The 16,908-nt window shown below is 41.0% G+C and overlaps 1 protein-coding gene across 1 annotated transcript in view; it reads left to right on the top strand.

The window, feature by feature from the left end:
* LOC110153422 (protein jagged-2-like) overlaps positions 1 to 16,908 on the top strand; it is a 121,956-nt gene that overhangs the window by 36,447 nt on the left and 68,601 nt on the right. The window contains exon 3 of the mRNA XM_020917306.2: positions 7,146 to 7,206. Within this exon, the coding sequence (XP_020772965.2) occupies positions 7,146 to 7,206 (61 nt within the window). The remainder of the gene's footprint in view (positions 1 to 7,145; positions 7,207 to 16,908) is intronic.

The raw sequence follows: 16,908 nt of genomic DNA on the forward strand, positions 1-16,908 counted from the left end.
TGATCTCACTGCTGCAGAATGTGACATAACAAACAGGAATGTGCTGAAAATGTGACACTATTTTTGGCCTGGCTGGTCACTCTGAAGTCACGGTCGCCCCGGGGCAGAACCAAACGATTCAGAGAGAGAGAAAGAAAGAAAGAGAGAAGAAGGAGAGAGAGGGAGGGAGGAGAGGAAGTTTAGACCTGTTTAATTGTGAGAAAGAGAAGGAGAAGAGAGAGAAGGAGGGAAGAGGGAAAAATGGGGAAAGAGAGAGAAGAAGAGCAGACTGAAGCATTAGACCTGGTTTCACACACTTTAAAATCACTAGTTAAGTCACATTCAGCTACAAATTTGCGGATTTTAATGATTGTGGTTAAAGAGCAGAGACTTTCAGGGTGAAAAAAACACACACGACTTTTCAATTAGATGAAGATCAACTTGAATGAGACGAGGAACTTCAACAGTGACGTGTTATTGCCGAGAGTCCAGCTCTGTTTCCCAGGCTGTTCCGCTCCTCCTTTTGCAACCTCCCTGTTTTTCCTACAGCCGTCAATCATTCCCTGATCGTCCCAGAGCGTCTCTATGTCCTCCCTCTGTTCATTCATTCTCTATATCAGGCATGTCCACACTATGGCCCGTGGGCCCAATGCAGCCCTCAGACAAATTTTTCTTGGTCCTCAGGCTTTCAGGAGAATTGGCCCAAATTACCTTGCCTTAATGAAAATTTTACTTTACAAGTTTTTTGAAAATCTACCTTGATAAAGCCAATATTTAATATTTAGTGTGTGGTTTTGAGGATCTTAGCATGAATAAAGGACTGATGTCTCATTCTAATGTGTTAAACATTGATTGATTGATTGATTTGTTTTTATTTTGAGTTTGTGCCAAGAGAGAAACAATAATCATACATACTACATATACATCGTAAACAACAGAAAAGCACATTTCTCGAAAAGGAGTGGGAAGAAGAAAAACATTCACATAATTCAGTGATTCACTGTATTGAGCATCAGTCTGTGGCCCTTGATCAGCCTCTGCTTCATCTGTGTTTAGATATGTGGCCCTTGATGAAAAAAGTTTGGACACCCCTGCACTCTATCCTCCCTCTGTTCTTTCAGTCTAGATTACAGCTGTTCACCTGTTTGGTTTCTTCTAGTGTTTTATGAGAATTAAGTGCAGGGTCTTGGTTGATTTGAAATGGAATAAATGGTATTATTGCAGAATAGAACCTGTTTTTACTCTAACTTGTGTAAATAAGTAACATTTGCTCAGTTCAAGGCGTTCGGTTTTGTGGTTTTACAGAGTAAGATGAATTTCCTCTTTAAGTAAAGGTTGCTACAGATTTCAGATTTGAGGAACTGACTGATTCGTTGGCACAGCTTCACAACATGATTTCTATGAATGAAAACTAAAGTTTACTTCACTTGCTGTGCTTCTTTAGATGAAAGAGGAATTTACTGAACACCACACTGAGGAATGACTTGTAGCTCATCTTTAGATCCCGTCCACACTAGTTTGTATTCGAGGTGTTTTGGTTGTGGATGTTCATTCACACTAATCTGATGGAAAACGGCTCCAGAGACGGAACAGTCTGATGCCTCCAGCTCCCATGAATTCATGTTTGTACAGATCTGATCCTTGACTGTGTGGATGCCTGAAAACACTGATACTCTGATGTATTTCTGTGCACCGCGAAGTAATTCACCGCCAAAACACTAAGAGGCTAAAATATCTGTCCATTCATATAAACGTGTGTCTGTGTGTATGACCTGCAGACGTATAATCTCTGAAAAGTTTCACATGAACCATCTCCAACACAACAGAAACACAGAACAGACTCACCATCAGCAGAACACCCCTCTGTCACAGGAGAACACTCATATTCCACTGAGTCATGTCCTTTAGTCCGACAGAAGCTGAACCATATCAGCAGCACAATAGCAGCTGTTTTTTCAGTTTATGCAAATAAGCCATGCTGTTTAAAGTTTTGTTTCTGTAAAACGTAAACAAATATGCTCAAAACTGTGTGGATAGAGAAGACGTGCGGACACAGAAGCGACGTGTGTGGACGCAGATCGTTTCTGACACGGTGATACAGTGATTTGTTTCAATGTAAACGTAGTCTTAGATTCACATTTCAATTGAGTCAGATTTTTCAAGGCAAGCGGTTTCCTACAGTTTTTTCTTTAAGATCTACTTCAGTGGTCTCCAACCTTTTTCCTCTAGTGAGCTACGTTTACACAGTGAACATGCTGGAGAGCTGCTCATTTAATATAAGAGTAAATATAAGAGACTTAGATGGTTGGAAGTTAGCTATAAAACATTTACACAACTATTCTATTTATCAGTGCACAAAGATACATTTATAATAATAACAGGCTTTTAATCCAGTCACATCAGAGTGTTTCAGCACAGAATGTATGATCCACAAATCACAAATGGTGATGGTACTTGGAAGGAGGTGGAGAGCGACCGGGAGCTGCAGACTGGACACTCCTGCTCTGTTTATGAGATTTGACAGAGCAGCAGTGGCAGTAGTGAACTCTTTCCTCTTTCACTCCCTCTCCATCGCTCTCTCTCTTTTTTTTACAGAGTCAAACATGTTCATGTGTTCCTCCGCTCTCCCTCTTTCTCATTCACACACTTAAACACACGTGCATCCCCCCTTCATTCATGGAGTCAAACATGTGTGAACCTCTCTCTCCTCTCTCTCTCTCTCTCTCTCTCTCTTTCTCACACTTAAACACCTGTAAACCTCTCCTCAGTCACCTCTCTTCTCTCTCCCTCTTCCCTTCCTCTGTCACTTATGTCCTTTCCTAGCTCTCCCTTCCTATGTTCTTTCTCAGTTCTCTCACCCATCTCCCTTCTCTCTCCTTCTCTCTCTCTCTCTCTCTCTCTCTCTCTCTCTCTCTCTTTCTCACACTTAAACACCTGTAAACCTCTCCTCAGTCACCTCTCTTCTCTCTCTTCCCCTCCTCTGTGTCCCATGTTCTTTCTCAGCTCTCTTGTCCCTTCCCCTCTTCTCTTTTTCTCTCCCCCCTCTCCCTCACTTAAACACACTTAAACACCTGTGAGCCTCTTTTTATTCAAATCTCTTCTCTCTCTCCCTTACCCTCCCTCCTCCTCTGTCACTTATGTTCTTTCCCAGCTCTCCCTCCCCCGTTCTCCCCCAATCTCTCTCTTTCACCCCACCTCTCCCTCTCCCTCTCTCTCTCTTAAACACCTGTAAATCTCTCCTCAGTCACCTCTCTTCTCTTATTTTCTTCCTCCGTCACCTATGTTTCTTCTCTCTCTCTCTCTCTCTCTCTCTCTCTCTCTCTCTCTCTCTCACTCTCTCTCTCAAAAATTCACCTTGTTTTTCCCGACCACACCTTCTCTCTCTCTCTTACTCTTAAACACCTGTAAACTTCTCCTCAGTCACTTCTCTTTTCTCTCACTTCCCTTCCTCCCTCACCTATGTCGTTCTTTTTCTGCTCTCTCTCCCCCTCCCCCTCTCTCTCTCTCTCTCTCTCTCTCTCTAAATTTCACCTTCTTTTTCCCAGCCGTCTCTCCTCTCCTCTCCTCTTCCCTGTCACTTATGTTCTTTCCCTCCCCCCTTCCCCCCATTCTCTCTCTCTCTTTCCCCCCTCTCTCTCTTGTTCTCTCTCTTACTCTTAAACACCTGTAAACTTCTCCTCAGTCACTTCTCTTCTCTCTCACTTCTCTTCCTCCTTCACCTATGTTGTTGTTTTTCAGCTCTCTCTCCCCTCCCCCCTCTCTCTCTCCCTCCCTTTCTTCCCTCTCTCTAAATGTCACCTTCTTTTTCCCAGCCGTCCCTTCTCTCTCTCTCTCTCTCTTTCTCACACTTAAACACCTGTAAACCTCTCCTCAGTCACTTCTCTCTTCTCTCTCTCTCTCTTCCCTTTCTCCATCACCTATTCTCTTTCCCCCCATCTCCTCCCTCCCTCTCTCTCTCCCTGCCCTCTCCCTCTCTTGTCTTTCTCACACTCGTTCTCACACTCGAACCTGGTTTAGATCATTTGAATAACAGCTCGGCTATTCTCTCTGTGAACGAGGCCTAAAGCCAAGAGCCCGACCTGTAAAGACAAGGCTCCCGTCTGAGTCACCCGAGGAACTATTCCTCAGCAAAGTCCAAATCAACTTTGAATTTTTTACTCTCGTGACAACACCTCGGTCAGAATTCACTCTGTAAACACGCAAAAAAACTCAGAAATGAGGACTCGTTTTGGTCTTTTTGCGTCCGTTCAATTTGCGATTTAGATTCGATCGCGATTCATCTCCCCCCCCCCCCCCGCCCCGCACCTGTCTGCACCCGTCCGCCCCCGTCGCCCCCGTCTGCCCCCCGCCGGCGCTGTAATCTGCCCCGGGGCGTGTGGAGGGCGAGCCGAGGTCATGGGAACGCACAGCTGTCCGGAGGAAAACACAGAGCACCTGAAACAAGAGAGACGGAAAGTGGGACACAGAGAGAGAGAGGGAGAGAGAGAGAGAGAAGGAAAAAGGGGAGGGAGAGAAGAAAGAAAGAAAGGACGGGAGAGCGAGAGAGGTGACGGTAGAGAGGTGGAGGAAGAAAGAGAGGGAAGAGATGGAGAAGAGGAAAAAAACAAGAAACAAAAGTGCAGAAAGTGGGACAAGGAGAGAGAGAGAGGGATAAAGGAAAGACAGAGAGAAAGAGAGAGAGAGAGAGAGGAGGAATGTGGAGAGACAAAAGTTTGGACTTGATAAATAAAGTAATAACTGAATGAGCAAGGATGTAAAAGGCAAAATCTATACACAACAAAACCTAAACTAAACAAAATAACAACATGAACAAATAACGAGTGAGTCTAAAAATGGGTCACGCAGGTTTATACAAAAACAAGTGACTAAACTAAAAGGACATAAAACAAAACGAAATCACGAGTGTCCTGAAATAAAGTCACTTAAACCCACAAAAAGAAAAGACACTCGACAGACATTCGATGCTTCTGTCTGTATATAAAATGTACAGAAAGAAAAAAAAAAAACATAGAATGAGAATGAGGTGTGTCCACATTTTTGACCCGTGCTGTTTAAACACACCCAGGCTGCGTCACCTAGTGCCTCCACTCAATTTCATTTCTCTCCAGTGACTAGGTCAGGAATCAGAATACACTAGACCAGACATGTCAAACTCAAATTTGGCCCTTGATATAATTATATTTGACCCGCAAGATCATATCAAATCTGTATTAGAGCTGCCCGCCAGCTACAGATCGACTATAGAGACAATATTTTTAAAAAAAATGTTATTATTTTATATTCTGTTTGTTCTGGATTCAGTGTTTAAACAAAACTATTATTAAACATTTATTTTAATAAGAAAAGGTTTAACATCACATATCACAAAATAAGAGAAAACATGCAGATGTTGTTGACATTTTTCAATAAATATTTAGTTTGGCCCATGACTTAGTCCCAGTTTAAAATTTTGGCCTCTGTGAATTTGAGTTTGACACTCCTGTCCGAGACAGTTTGCAAAAACCCTAAAAGTGCGAGTTTGGGCACCAGCCAATCAGAGAAGAGACAGACATTCAGTGTTGGCAATGATTCCCGAGATGTAGGATTTAAAGCCGGAACAAAGAGAATGTTTGGTGAATTTTATCAAGGGGAAAGACGTTATTGTCCTTCTTCTTACAGGGTTTGGGAAAAGCTTAATATACCAGTTAACCCCGTTAGCGGTGCATTACATAAGTGACGGCCAAATAACAGCGATTGGTTAAATGAAAAAGTACCCACCTACTGTTGATCGAATGAATTCTAATGCTGTGAGGTCCGATGGTTTCTACGAAGTGAAACCGGCTGATGAATCAGACTAGTTTAAACATACACAAAGAGTCAGAAGTTTGGTTCAAATACTTAGTGGAGTTATGACTTACTTCATATATATTTGTTGTCTTCTGTGTGTATATAAAATGAAGAAAGTTGTAAACATAGAAAAACACATTGAATGAGAGAGTGAGTCCAGACTTTAGTCTGGTAGTGTATACTAACAAAAAAAAAAAAAAAAAACAAAACATTGTATAAGTGGATTATTTCAAAGTTAAATCACTTGTATTCAGAATCTTTGACCGGTTTAGGTTTAATTTGTTAGTTTTATAGTTTTTTAAATTCTTATTTTTGGGCAAAAGTATCAGTCCATGGAGAAGGACTATTTTTTCAACCAAAAAACTACCCACATTTATTTTATTGTCGTTCCAAAATTGTTTCCAAATGGATCACTGTTGCATGCCGCTGCGCTTCTGATTCTATCGACTCTGGCTCCAATTTACTTTGTATTGAAAAAACATCACTCGTTCTCTGTAACTGCTGCAGGGAGCGAGGTCAGTTTGGTCTTAAACTGTTCATGTTAACTCACTCTACATGATCCTGGTGTTTTTATTTTGCTATTTTCTCCATAAATCAATTCCTATTCATAATAAGGAACTCTGCTCTGAATTCATCTGTGTAACTGCGGCTTCGATGAGCTTCATTTGACTGGAGCTGAACACTGTGGGTGACGTCACACTCCCTTAGTCCACTTCTTTATACAGACGATGAGTCCAACAGAGCAAGAATTCCTGAGCAAGACAGGGATTCAAATGTCTATGCTCCACGTTTACATGATGTTTTTTAATTCCAAATTAATTGTTCTGAATTAAATTATTCTCCTTCAAGTTTACATGGAAATAATAATTCTGAATTGAGGTTTACATACAACAAACATGTGCCGAATGACCGGGATTATTTTTAGCAAGAATAAACGTGAAACATGATCCAGGAATAAATGAACTTGGCTTTATAACCGGAATAAACCACCCACTTTCTTCGGAATTAAGGTTAATTCTGAATAATCCTTTTCTTTAGGAATGAAGTGTTTACATGGTCTTTCTAAAGCGGAATTCATTTTTATTCTGATTATATTATTTTTTATTCAGAATTAAAGCTCTCAACAAATAGAAATAGAACATGTTAGTACCTGGACATGTTTATAGCAGCATTTATAATTCCAGACACATTTGAACTCGTGGTAATCTTTACACCGTTGTATTTGTGACCCGTCTGTTTTACTTTTCCTAAATGAATGTTCTCTTGATGTAATGTTTGCCTGACCCTGTAGTTTTAGCGTGACCTGAGCCGACCTTTGACCTCTGCCCTGTGTGTTTCAGAGAGCCTTCACCGTGATCGTCGAGGCCTGGGACCGAGACAACGGAACGCACAGTAACACAGGTGAGGCTAACCACTCTGCCACCGCGCCAACATCCAAACAAACTCATTTCACACAACGCAAACGCTTCTTAAACATCTTATATGACACAAATTCACAAACTCTAGACTCTGGTGAGCTTTAAGTCGTGTTATAATGTTGTTACCTCGTCAAAAACAGAGCTGGAGTTGTGTTTTGTTTCTTTCTTGAGTTGGTCGTGGTCAGGACGGTCTTAGCTGGAGGGTCTGACCTGTGGTGTGTGTTTTGGGTTGAGCCTGGAACCTTCTGGCTGTGAGTGGAGAGTGCTTAGTCAGTGTGTGGACAGTTTGTGTTTAATTGTACATTTGTTTGTCTAAAATGGAGGATTGAGTATCAGACGTTTCCCTTCATATGGCGTTCAGACTCAGGTTTCTGTGTGGACGTGTCTGTTTGTGGTTTCGAGGAGGATCCTGAGGTGTTGAGAACTTGGCTCACTCATAAACAGCTCCTCTCTCTCTTCTCTCTGTCCTTTCTTCTCTTTCTCTTCTCTCTCTCCTGCTTCTCTTTGCTCTCACCTCCCACCTCCTCTCTCTGTTCTCTCTTCTCCTCTCCTCTCTCTCGTCTCTCTCCTCTCATCTCCTCCTCCCCCTCTCTCTCTTCCTATCTTCTCTCTTCTCCCGCCTCCTCCTCTCTCTATTCCCTCTCCTCTTTCTTCTCTAACTTGGCTCTCTCCTCGCTCTCTTTCTCTCTCTCTCTCCTTTCTCTCTCCTCCTCTCTGCACTTTCCTCTCTCTCCACCTCTCTCTTCTCCTCTCTGGTCTTTCCTCTTCTTTCCTTCAATCTCCCCTTTCCTCTCTCTCTCTCCCCTCTCTCCTCTCTTTCTGTCCTTCTCTCTCTTCTCTCCACCTCTCTCTCCTCTTCTCTCTCCTGTCTTTCCTTCTCACTTCCCTCTCTTCTCTCTCCTCTTTCTGTCCTTCTTTCTCTCTCCTCTCCACCTTTCTCCTCTCTCCTCTCTTTCTGTCCTTCTCTCTCTCTTCTTTGCACCTCTCTCTTCTCTCTCCTATCTTTCTGTCTTTCTCTCTCCCCTCTCTCCTCTCTTCTCTCTCCCCTCCTTCTGTCCTTCTCTCTCTCCTCTGTACCTCTCTCCCCTCTCTTTTCTCTTCTCTCTATCTTTCCTTATCTCTCGTCTCTCCTCTCTCTTCTCTCCTCTTCTCTCCCCACTCTCCTCTCTCCTCTCTCCTCTCTCTTCTCTAATCTCCTCTCACTCTTCTCTCCCCTTCTCTCGTCTCCCCTCTCTCTTCTTTCCTCTCTTCTCTCCTCTCTCTTCTCTCTTCTCTTCTCTCCTCTCTCTTCTCTCTTCTCTGCTTTCTCCTCTCCACTCTCTCTTCTCTCCTCCCCTCTCTCCTCTTTTCCTCTCTTCCTCTCTCCTCTCTCCTCTCCCCTCTCTCCTCTCTCCCTCTCTCCTCTCTTCCTCTCTTCCTCTCTTCTCTCTCCTCTCTTTCAGTCCTTGTCTCCTCTCTCTCTCGGTCTCTTCTCTTCATCCTTGATTACATAAGAGGTTTACTCCGGGTGAGTTTCGGTGCTGTGGGATTTCCATGTGTTTGGGTGAAAGTGTGTGGCGTCATGAACGTGCCGCGTCCTGCCTCAGCTCCGCCGCCGATCGCGATTAAACACAAACATTTCAACCAAATCGCTTTTTGATTGGACCAATTATCAAAGGTGGCAATCATTTTGGTTACAGAAGCAAAGCAAACAACAAAAATATCCCGTCTAAACCCTCGAATTCTGCTTTTATTCTGACTAAAAGCTTCTACAAACATGTTCGGAAATTCACAGGATTTTTACGTTTGTTAAAAGTTCAGGTTTCCGTCTCGTAAATGTGAATGTGAAAGGTTTAAAGTGTGTGACCCGTGGACTGAGTCTGAGTTTTGTGTGGTTTATTTGCTCGTGTGCGGTTGGTGTGGGTTTCTGTATTTACGGATTGATAAACGGCACATTTTGGACGGACAGAAGCTGCTCCTGATTTAAACCTGGAGGCACAAACGGGATTCCACACATTCTTATATCAGCGAGGAACATGAGGCTGAACCAGGACTGAACCAGGATTAAACCAGGATTAAACCAGGACTAAACCAGGATTAAACCAGGACTGAACCAGGATTAAACCAGGACTGAGCCACGACTAAACCAGGATTAAAACAGGATTAAAACAGGATTGAACCAGAACTAAACCAGAACTAAACCAGGACTGAACCAGGATTAAACCAGAAATAAACCAGAACTAAACCAGGACTGAACCAGGACTAAACCAGAACTAAACCAGGACTGAACCAGGATTAAACCAGGACTGAACCAGGACTAAACCAGAACTAAACCAGGACTGAACCAGGATTAAACCAGGTCTAAACCAGGACTGAGCCAGACTAAACCAGGATTAAACCAGGTGAACCAGACTAAACCAGTACTGAACCAGACTGAACCAAGACTAAACCAGGATTAAACCAGGAAACCAGGACTGAACCAGGACTAAACCAGGCTTAAACCAGGACTGAACCAGGACTGAACTAGGACTGAGCCAAGACTAAACCAGGACTGAACAAGGACTAGTCCAGGACTGAACCAAGAGAGTTACTTGGGGCAGGTTTCCACCACATGCTCGCGTCCTGTGGAGCTCTTGTTGCTTTGAAATGTTCCACAGTGGCATTAAATGTGTCCTTCTTGTATTTATTTCATTAGGTGTTTTTATTGCTCAGAAATTAATGTGAGTGAGTTTATCTCTCCACAAATCTGACCACTAAATTGTCTTGTTCCATTGCCTGTTTTCTCCAGGGAGATTAATGCCAAACTGTGGAACATTCCAGGCAATCTTCATGGAAGGGCCCTGCTGAGAAGTTACACAGTGCTGTATTACACAAATGGATTCTTGTGAGCTTTAAACATGTCATAGTGTTGTTCTCTCCTCAAAAACAGACCTGGAGTTGTTCGATGAAGAGAATAAAAAAGTCTAAAGTAACAGTACAGTTGGTTTATGAGGGCAGAGCTTGAAATCTAAACAGAATGCAGCTCTTACTGGAAAATGTAAAAGTGGACAAGGTACAAACCCGAGGTACTCAGGCATGATTAGTCGATTAATCGATAATTGATCATTAAGAATTTCATCGATTACGTTCATTTTAATCGACAAACCTGAATGTATGTTGCTGTGTGTAGTGTGACCAAACAGGTGTGTACATGTGTCTCTGCATCAGAAGGAGCGAGACACAAACAGTGGGTCAGTCTGCAACGTACTGAAGCACAAATGTGGATTTAACGATGATTTGTACAAGAAATTCCACACTTTCTGTTCCGTTCGGGACAAGTGTGAGTCCATGTGCACAGTGTATAAAGCAGCACATATGTTTCTGTGTCCAGTGGGAAAAAGTTTTACCAGGTGAGAGTCGCACAATGTGGATGACGAGTCCCCACCTCCCTCCCCCCGTACAGTGTCCTGGTTTTGACAAACACAAATCTGGTCACACTGACCTGTATTCACCTGAGTCATGTCTTTTAATCCGACAGAAATTGAACCACATCAGTGACACAAGAGCTGGAGTTTTATCTTCGCTGAGTTTATGCAAATTAGTGATGCGGTTTTAAGTTTTGTTTCTGTGAGAGTTGAACAAAACTGAATTAAACACATTATAATGTCAAACGGGCTGATGTGGCTCTAGAGTCGTTACGGTTTATATGTCGTAAAGTTGAATTTATTTATGCAGATTAGTAGTGCAGATAGTAATAATAATGATGATCATTTTAATATAAAAACGTTAATGATTAATCGATAATCGATCGTTAATTCTTCCGACGATCGATTAAGAAAATTTCATCGAATGCCCATCCCTAGACTGAATCTATTCAAAGTCCTTTATTACCGTATTTTCTGCACTATTAGGCCCTCTGGATTATAAGGCGCACTGTCATTAAATGGTCTATTTTCAAACTTTTTTCACAAATTTAAGGAAACCCAACAGTGTGATGGGTGAGTGGTTTTGTTTGTTTGTTCGTTCACGGTGACTCTGGGCTTTGTTCAGTTGTGGCGTGTAGGGAGGGTGTGTCTGGGACCCAACTGGATTGTCGGCGTGTTCACAGTGACTCAGTTGTTCAGTTGTGTCTAGAAGTGGCACATTGCACTCACTTTTTCGGTTCGTTCCTCTGTTCCGTTCCTCGTCGGCGTGGAGTGATGAGTGTGTCTGTGGGTGTGTTTGGCTGTGCGGTCGCTGTCTGCTCCGTGTGTGTTTGTGTGAGGTTAGAGGCTTAAGTGGGCGTCTAATAGCCCGGAAAATACGGTACATGCTGCCCCACAAAGGCATAATAACCTCTCTGCCCGTTCTAACTCCATCTGGTGAATTTCGGCATCAGTATATTCGGGTTCATAAAGATCTCCCCTTGGCTTCATGTCTTTATTGTCGGTGTCATAGTCAGACTTGTTGTCGCAAACACTCCGAGCAGTAAACAAAGTGAAACAGGCGCAGCTATCACCTGGCGGCAGCGCGCAGTGATACGAACGGAGAGAAAATAGTGCCAAGCGATTATGAGGTCTGACTTTTTTGAGGACGATGGTTTTGTGATTCAAATGTGTCAGTCTTTTGAACACAGATCGTTTTGAGAAGAAAACCGTGTTATTTTCGTGTCCCCAGCCAACTTGCCGGACTACTTTCGTCAGCACCAAAACCGGCCAGGATCTCGGCTCACAGGACGCTGTCGGGGGTAAATCAGTGTGGATGCACGACACTGCTCACGGGGATGCCATACAGATTCATGTCAAAAAACCCAAACTATATTTAACTTGCCACAGTGTGAAACAGAAAAATGATTTTAAAGTCTGTGTTTTGTCCAGACAAAAGTATAACACGTAGGGCTCCCAAAATTTGAAAACTAGTTGCTATAATGAAGAAATATTTGTATAAGCAATTTTTATTTTTCACAATATTTATTCACATGATAAAAGTCTTCGTCGGGTTTGTACCTTGCCCACTTTTACATTTTGTTTAAGATACCTGGAGTCGTGTTTGTTTCATTCACATGTTTGAGTAAATCTTTATGATCAGTCTGTGTACATCTCCAAAGCTCAAAATGCTCTTGTTGGCGAAGTTTTCAGCTTGTCCAAGAAAAGGTGGGAGTAAAAGGCTGGAGACCAACTGGACGTCTTACGCAGCAGAAGTTGATTTACCATCAATAATACGAGGCTGGGGGGACGTGAAAAGTCAACATAGTGTGATTTTAAAAGAGAACATAGTCTGATCTTTGAGTGTTCAAGCCCCTTTGACTGAGCTTCTGGACGAGGAGGTTTATAAAGCAAGTGGTGAGACTCTGAAGACCAGTTGGCACCAGTTACAGCAATCTGCCACAATTTAGATAATGGTGCCAATGGTCTGCCAAGGGAAGATGATGGTGTAAATATAACTTTTGTGTGTCGATGTTAAACTGAAATTCTCTTACATCTCTGATCCAGCTTCAGATGTCATATAGTGAGTTAACAACAACACTTTTGTTCAGCAGAGATCTGCATTTCTGGAGCTGAAATGCTCCAGATGATTCTAGTGAAGGTGTGTGGAGTTTAAAAACACAACGGAGCACTTCCTCTATTACCACATGACATCACAAAGTGCAACAGAGTGTTTTCTGTTTGAGAGAAGAACTCAATAATAGTGCAAAAATGCATAACAGACTCAGATGGCCGATGTCTAAAAGCATTTTTTTAATTTTTAAATATTGTTTCAGCAAAAAAAAAAAGCCTTTGTGAGATCATGTTTGCTTCTCTTAAACACTCTGTTCCATCTGTGATTTTATTATCAAGCATTAAAAAATAAATAAATAAATAAATAAAATAAAATAAATAAATAAAAAGATCTGCAAAGGCCTTTTTTGCTTTTCTTAAACACTCTGTTCCACCTTGTGATTTTATTATCAAGCATTATATTTAATAATAAAAAGAAAGAAAGAAAAAAAATCTGACGAAAGCTTTTTTTACTTCTCTTAAAAACTCTGCTCCACCTGTGATTTTATTATTAAGCATTAAATTTGAAAAATGATCTGATGACGCTTTTTTTGCCGAATAGAAACATTATTTAGAAACAGAAAAAGCTTTTGGACATCAGCCATCTCTGTTTTAAATTAAATTATCATGACTATTTTACTTAGTCTCCATCTGATTTTAGCTCTCCGTTTTTATTTTTACTATAACCCTTAGGAGCTTTATGGTTATGTTTATGTTTGATTGTTGTATATGTGGATTCTTTCACTTTTATTTCTTTTGTTCCTTGCATTTGCAGCTCTACATGAACTTTGGTGTGTGTTTGTGTTTCATTTGAGAGAAGAACTCAACCTAAATCTGCAGCTTTGTGTGTGAAACATGTAAAAGAAACAAAACACAGCTCTGGTTAAGTTTCTGATGAGGAAACATTAGAACACAGATTTAAAAACATCATAATACGGGTCATTTATTATGAAATAAATGGAGTTGCTGTCGTCTTGATCCCCCCGTGGTTGCTCCAGTCTCTGCTCGGTGTGTTTGGATATGTCCGGACGGATTCCTCTGCATGACATCACCTCTGAGTCGTTTGAAATCATGATTTATCTGATGGTTTATGATTTGATTTATAATTGTCGGTGCCGCGGGCGAGTGTTTCTGGCACGGGGGCAGGGCGGGTGTGGCCGCTCAGACACGCCCCCCGCTGGTACCGCAGCACATCTGACACAAAAGAGAGAGAAGAGCGCTCCGAACAGACGAGAGGGTTTGAGAAATGTCGTAAATTATTCTGACAAAACAGGTGGAGGAAGTATAGTCTGTCCAACTGTAAGTGAAAGGAACGGAGGAGTGATTTCTTACCAGGGCCGTGCTTAAATACATAAACCCCTGGAATTCTATTCAAAGTTTGCTGTTTCAAGTAGTAATAGTAGTAGTAGTAGTGGTAGTAGTAGTAGTAGTAGTAGTAGTAGTAGTAGTAGTAGTAGTAGTAGTAGTAGTGGTAGTAGTAGTAGTAGTAGTAGTAGTAGTAGTAGTAGGTAGTAGTAGTAGTAGTGTAGTAGTAGTAGTGGTAGTAGTAGGTAGTAGTGGTAGAAGTAGCAGTAGCAGTAGCGGTAGTAGTAGTAGTAGTAGTGGTGGTAGTAGTAGTAGTAGTAGTAGTAGTAGTAGTAGTAGTAGTAGTAGTAGTAGTAGTAGTAGTAGTAGTAGTAGTAGTAGTAGTAGTAGTAGTAGTACTAGTAGTAGTGGTGGTAGTAGGTAGTAGTACTAGTAGTAGTAGTGGTAGTAGTAGTAGTAGTAGTAGTAGTAGTAGTAGTGGTGGTAGTGGTAGTAGTAGTAGTAGTAGTAGCAGTAGCAGTAGCATGGTGGCTGTAAACAAAAATTAATTTTACTTGTAAAAAAAAAAACCTTTCAGCTTTGGTTATCTAGTGGGCGACCTAACTACCGTATGTTCCGGGCTATAGGGCGCACTCAAAAGCCTCCAACCCCATCAAAAAACAACATGCACCCACAATCCAGAATGCCTTTATAGTGCGGAAAATACGGTAATAAGACAAGTTTCTAATTCACCCTAATTCAAATAAATAAATAAATAAATAAGTTTGCCACTGCTCACGGGAGTCAATTTTGCATAATGTAGAACCTTTAATATCGAAATTGAGTTTGAAATGTTAGTTTGGAGACACATTATGATATGATACAGTGAAGTATAATAATTATTTAACCAAAAATAAAGCCGTTTTTAATACTCAACACAATTTTTGCCCTAATTCCTCCCTGACTTGAGCTGTTTTGTATTTTAAGAACCGGACTTTGATAAGAAAACCCAGACAGGACATGTAGATGTTTCCTCGCGTCTGCTCTCTCCTGGTCCCTGCTCTCTGCTGAGGTGCATTGTGGGTCGTGTTCGGGGTCAAAGGTCGTTTCCGATGTCCGTCTTCCTGTTGGTCTGGGATTGTTTCCTCTTGGCTCTCTCGGCGTTGAGTTGTACTTCCTGGAGAAGGCGCGGACGCTCACACACGACACATTTTACACTACTTTTCTCCTATATGCTGTGTCCGTTTTTCATTATTTTTAAGTTGTCCTTTCGGGTTTTGGCAGGTTTTTCCTTTAAGATTCATGTATTATTTATTAATTCTTGATAAAATTCCAGGTCTGAACCTAAACCGGACTCAGGAAGTGCTGCGGAATGTGATTCACAGAGGAGTTGTTTTGTCTGAAGTGTCTGAGCCCATTATAGACGCGTGTGTTACTATTTAAAGACTATTTAAACTGATTGTTCCATTTGAATGATTCTGCTAAATATTTATTTCCCATCTTTCCTATAAGTGAAGGAATGTCCGATTTTTCTTCTCTTCTTTTCACGATAACTTAAGACTTATTACTGAAGTGTATATACTGCTGAAGAAAATATAGAGTTTAACTGAAAACATTTAATTTTGTATTTTCTGTTCTAATGTAGTTTCCTCATCACAAACACACTTGGAGTTGTGTTTTGTTTCATTCCTGTTTAACACACAAACTCTGCTTATTTAGTCTGAGTGCTTCTCTCAAACTGAAAACACTCTGTTCCACTTTGTGATGTCATGTGGTACACCTACAGGAAGTGCTCTACTGTGTTTTTAAACTCCACACACCTTCTCTAGAATCACTTGGATAATTTCAGCTCTGGAATTTCCAATCTCTACTGAACCAAAAGTAAAACTAACTTGTAACTAGGGGTGTCAAATTATCACGTTAATTACGATTAATTAATTACAGTCATATTTAGCGTGTTATGTTTTTTAATTGCATTAATCTTATTTTTAATCTCTAAGTTTACTGTTTCTGTTCGTGAGTTGCTTTATTATAAAATCTGTTTTTATGTGTTGTTAGAACACAGTCTCGCACTGTGCAGTCCTGCTCCGCTCGCTCCCGCAAAGAATTGTAATTTTCATTCTCGTTCTCGACGCATCTGCGATAAACCTGCACATGTTTGATCTCTGAAAACATCGCGACACAGACGCAGAACAGACTCACCATCAGCATCAACATCCCTCTGTCACAGAAAGAACATCTATATTCCACTGAGTCGAGTCCTTTAATCCAACAGAAGCTGAACCACATCAGTGCTTAGCCATGTGGTTTTAAGTTTGGTTTCTGTGAGATTTGTGCAAAGCTGCATTAAACACATTCTAATGTCAAACAGGCTGATGTGGCTCTAGAGTGTTTATGTTTATATGTTGTAAATTTTAGTTTATTTATGCAGATTAGTAATAGTAATAATGATGATACTTATATAAAAACATTAATGATAGTATGAAAATAATGTAATAATGAATTCAAATGAAAATACCTCAAGTTGAAGCTTTTCTCAGCAGTTTTTAGGTGAGATTAAAAAAGAGATTAATTAGATTAATTAATTACAGATCATAATGAATTAATCTCTCAATTCTTTTTATCACTTGACAGCACTACTTGAAACACTTGAAAACTACCACGACATGACATCACAAAGTGGAGCAGAGCATTTTGAGCTTTGCAGATGTAGACAAACTAATAATAAAGGATTATTGAAACAACTTTATAACAGAGATCAGAAAATACTGATTTCAATATTTTCATTCATATTCTAGATTTTCTTCATATATACACTTCAAAATAAGTTATCGTGACAGGCTGATTCCTGAAAAAGAAGAGAAGAAAAATCTGACATTCCTTCACTTCGTCTGTTTCTGATGAGTTAACATTCTAACATGTTCCAA

Source organism: Boleophthalmus pectinirostris, unplaced genomic scaffold, assembly GCF_026225935.1.
Source record: "Boleophthalmus pectinirostris isolate CB_2022bp ecotype Guang Dong unplaced genomic scaffold, ASM2622593v1 HiC_scaffold_10, whole genome shotgun sequence".
In the NCBI taxonomy this organism is placed as follows: domain Eukaryota; kingdom Metazoa; phylum Chordata; class Actinopteri; order Gobiiformes; family Gobiidae; genus Boleophthalmus; species Boleophthalmus pectinirostris.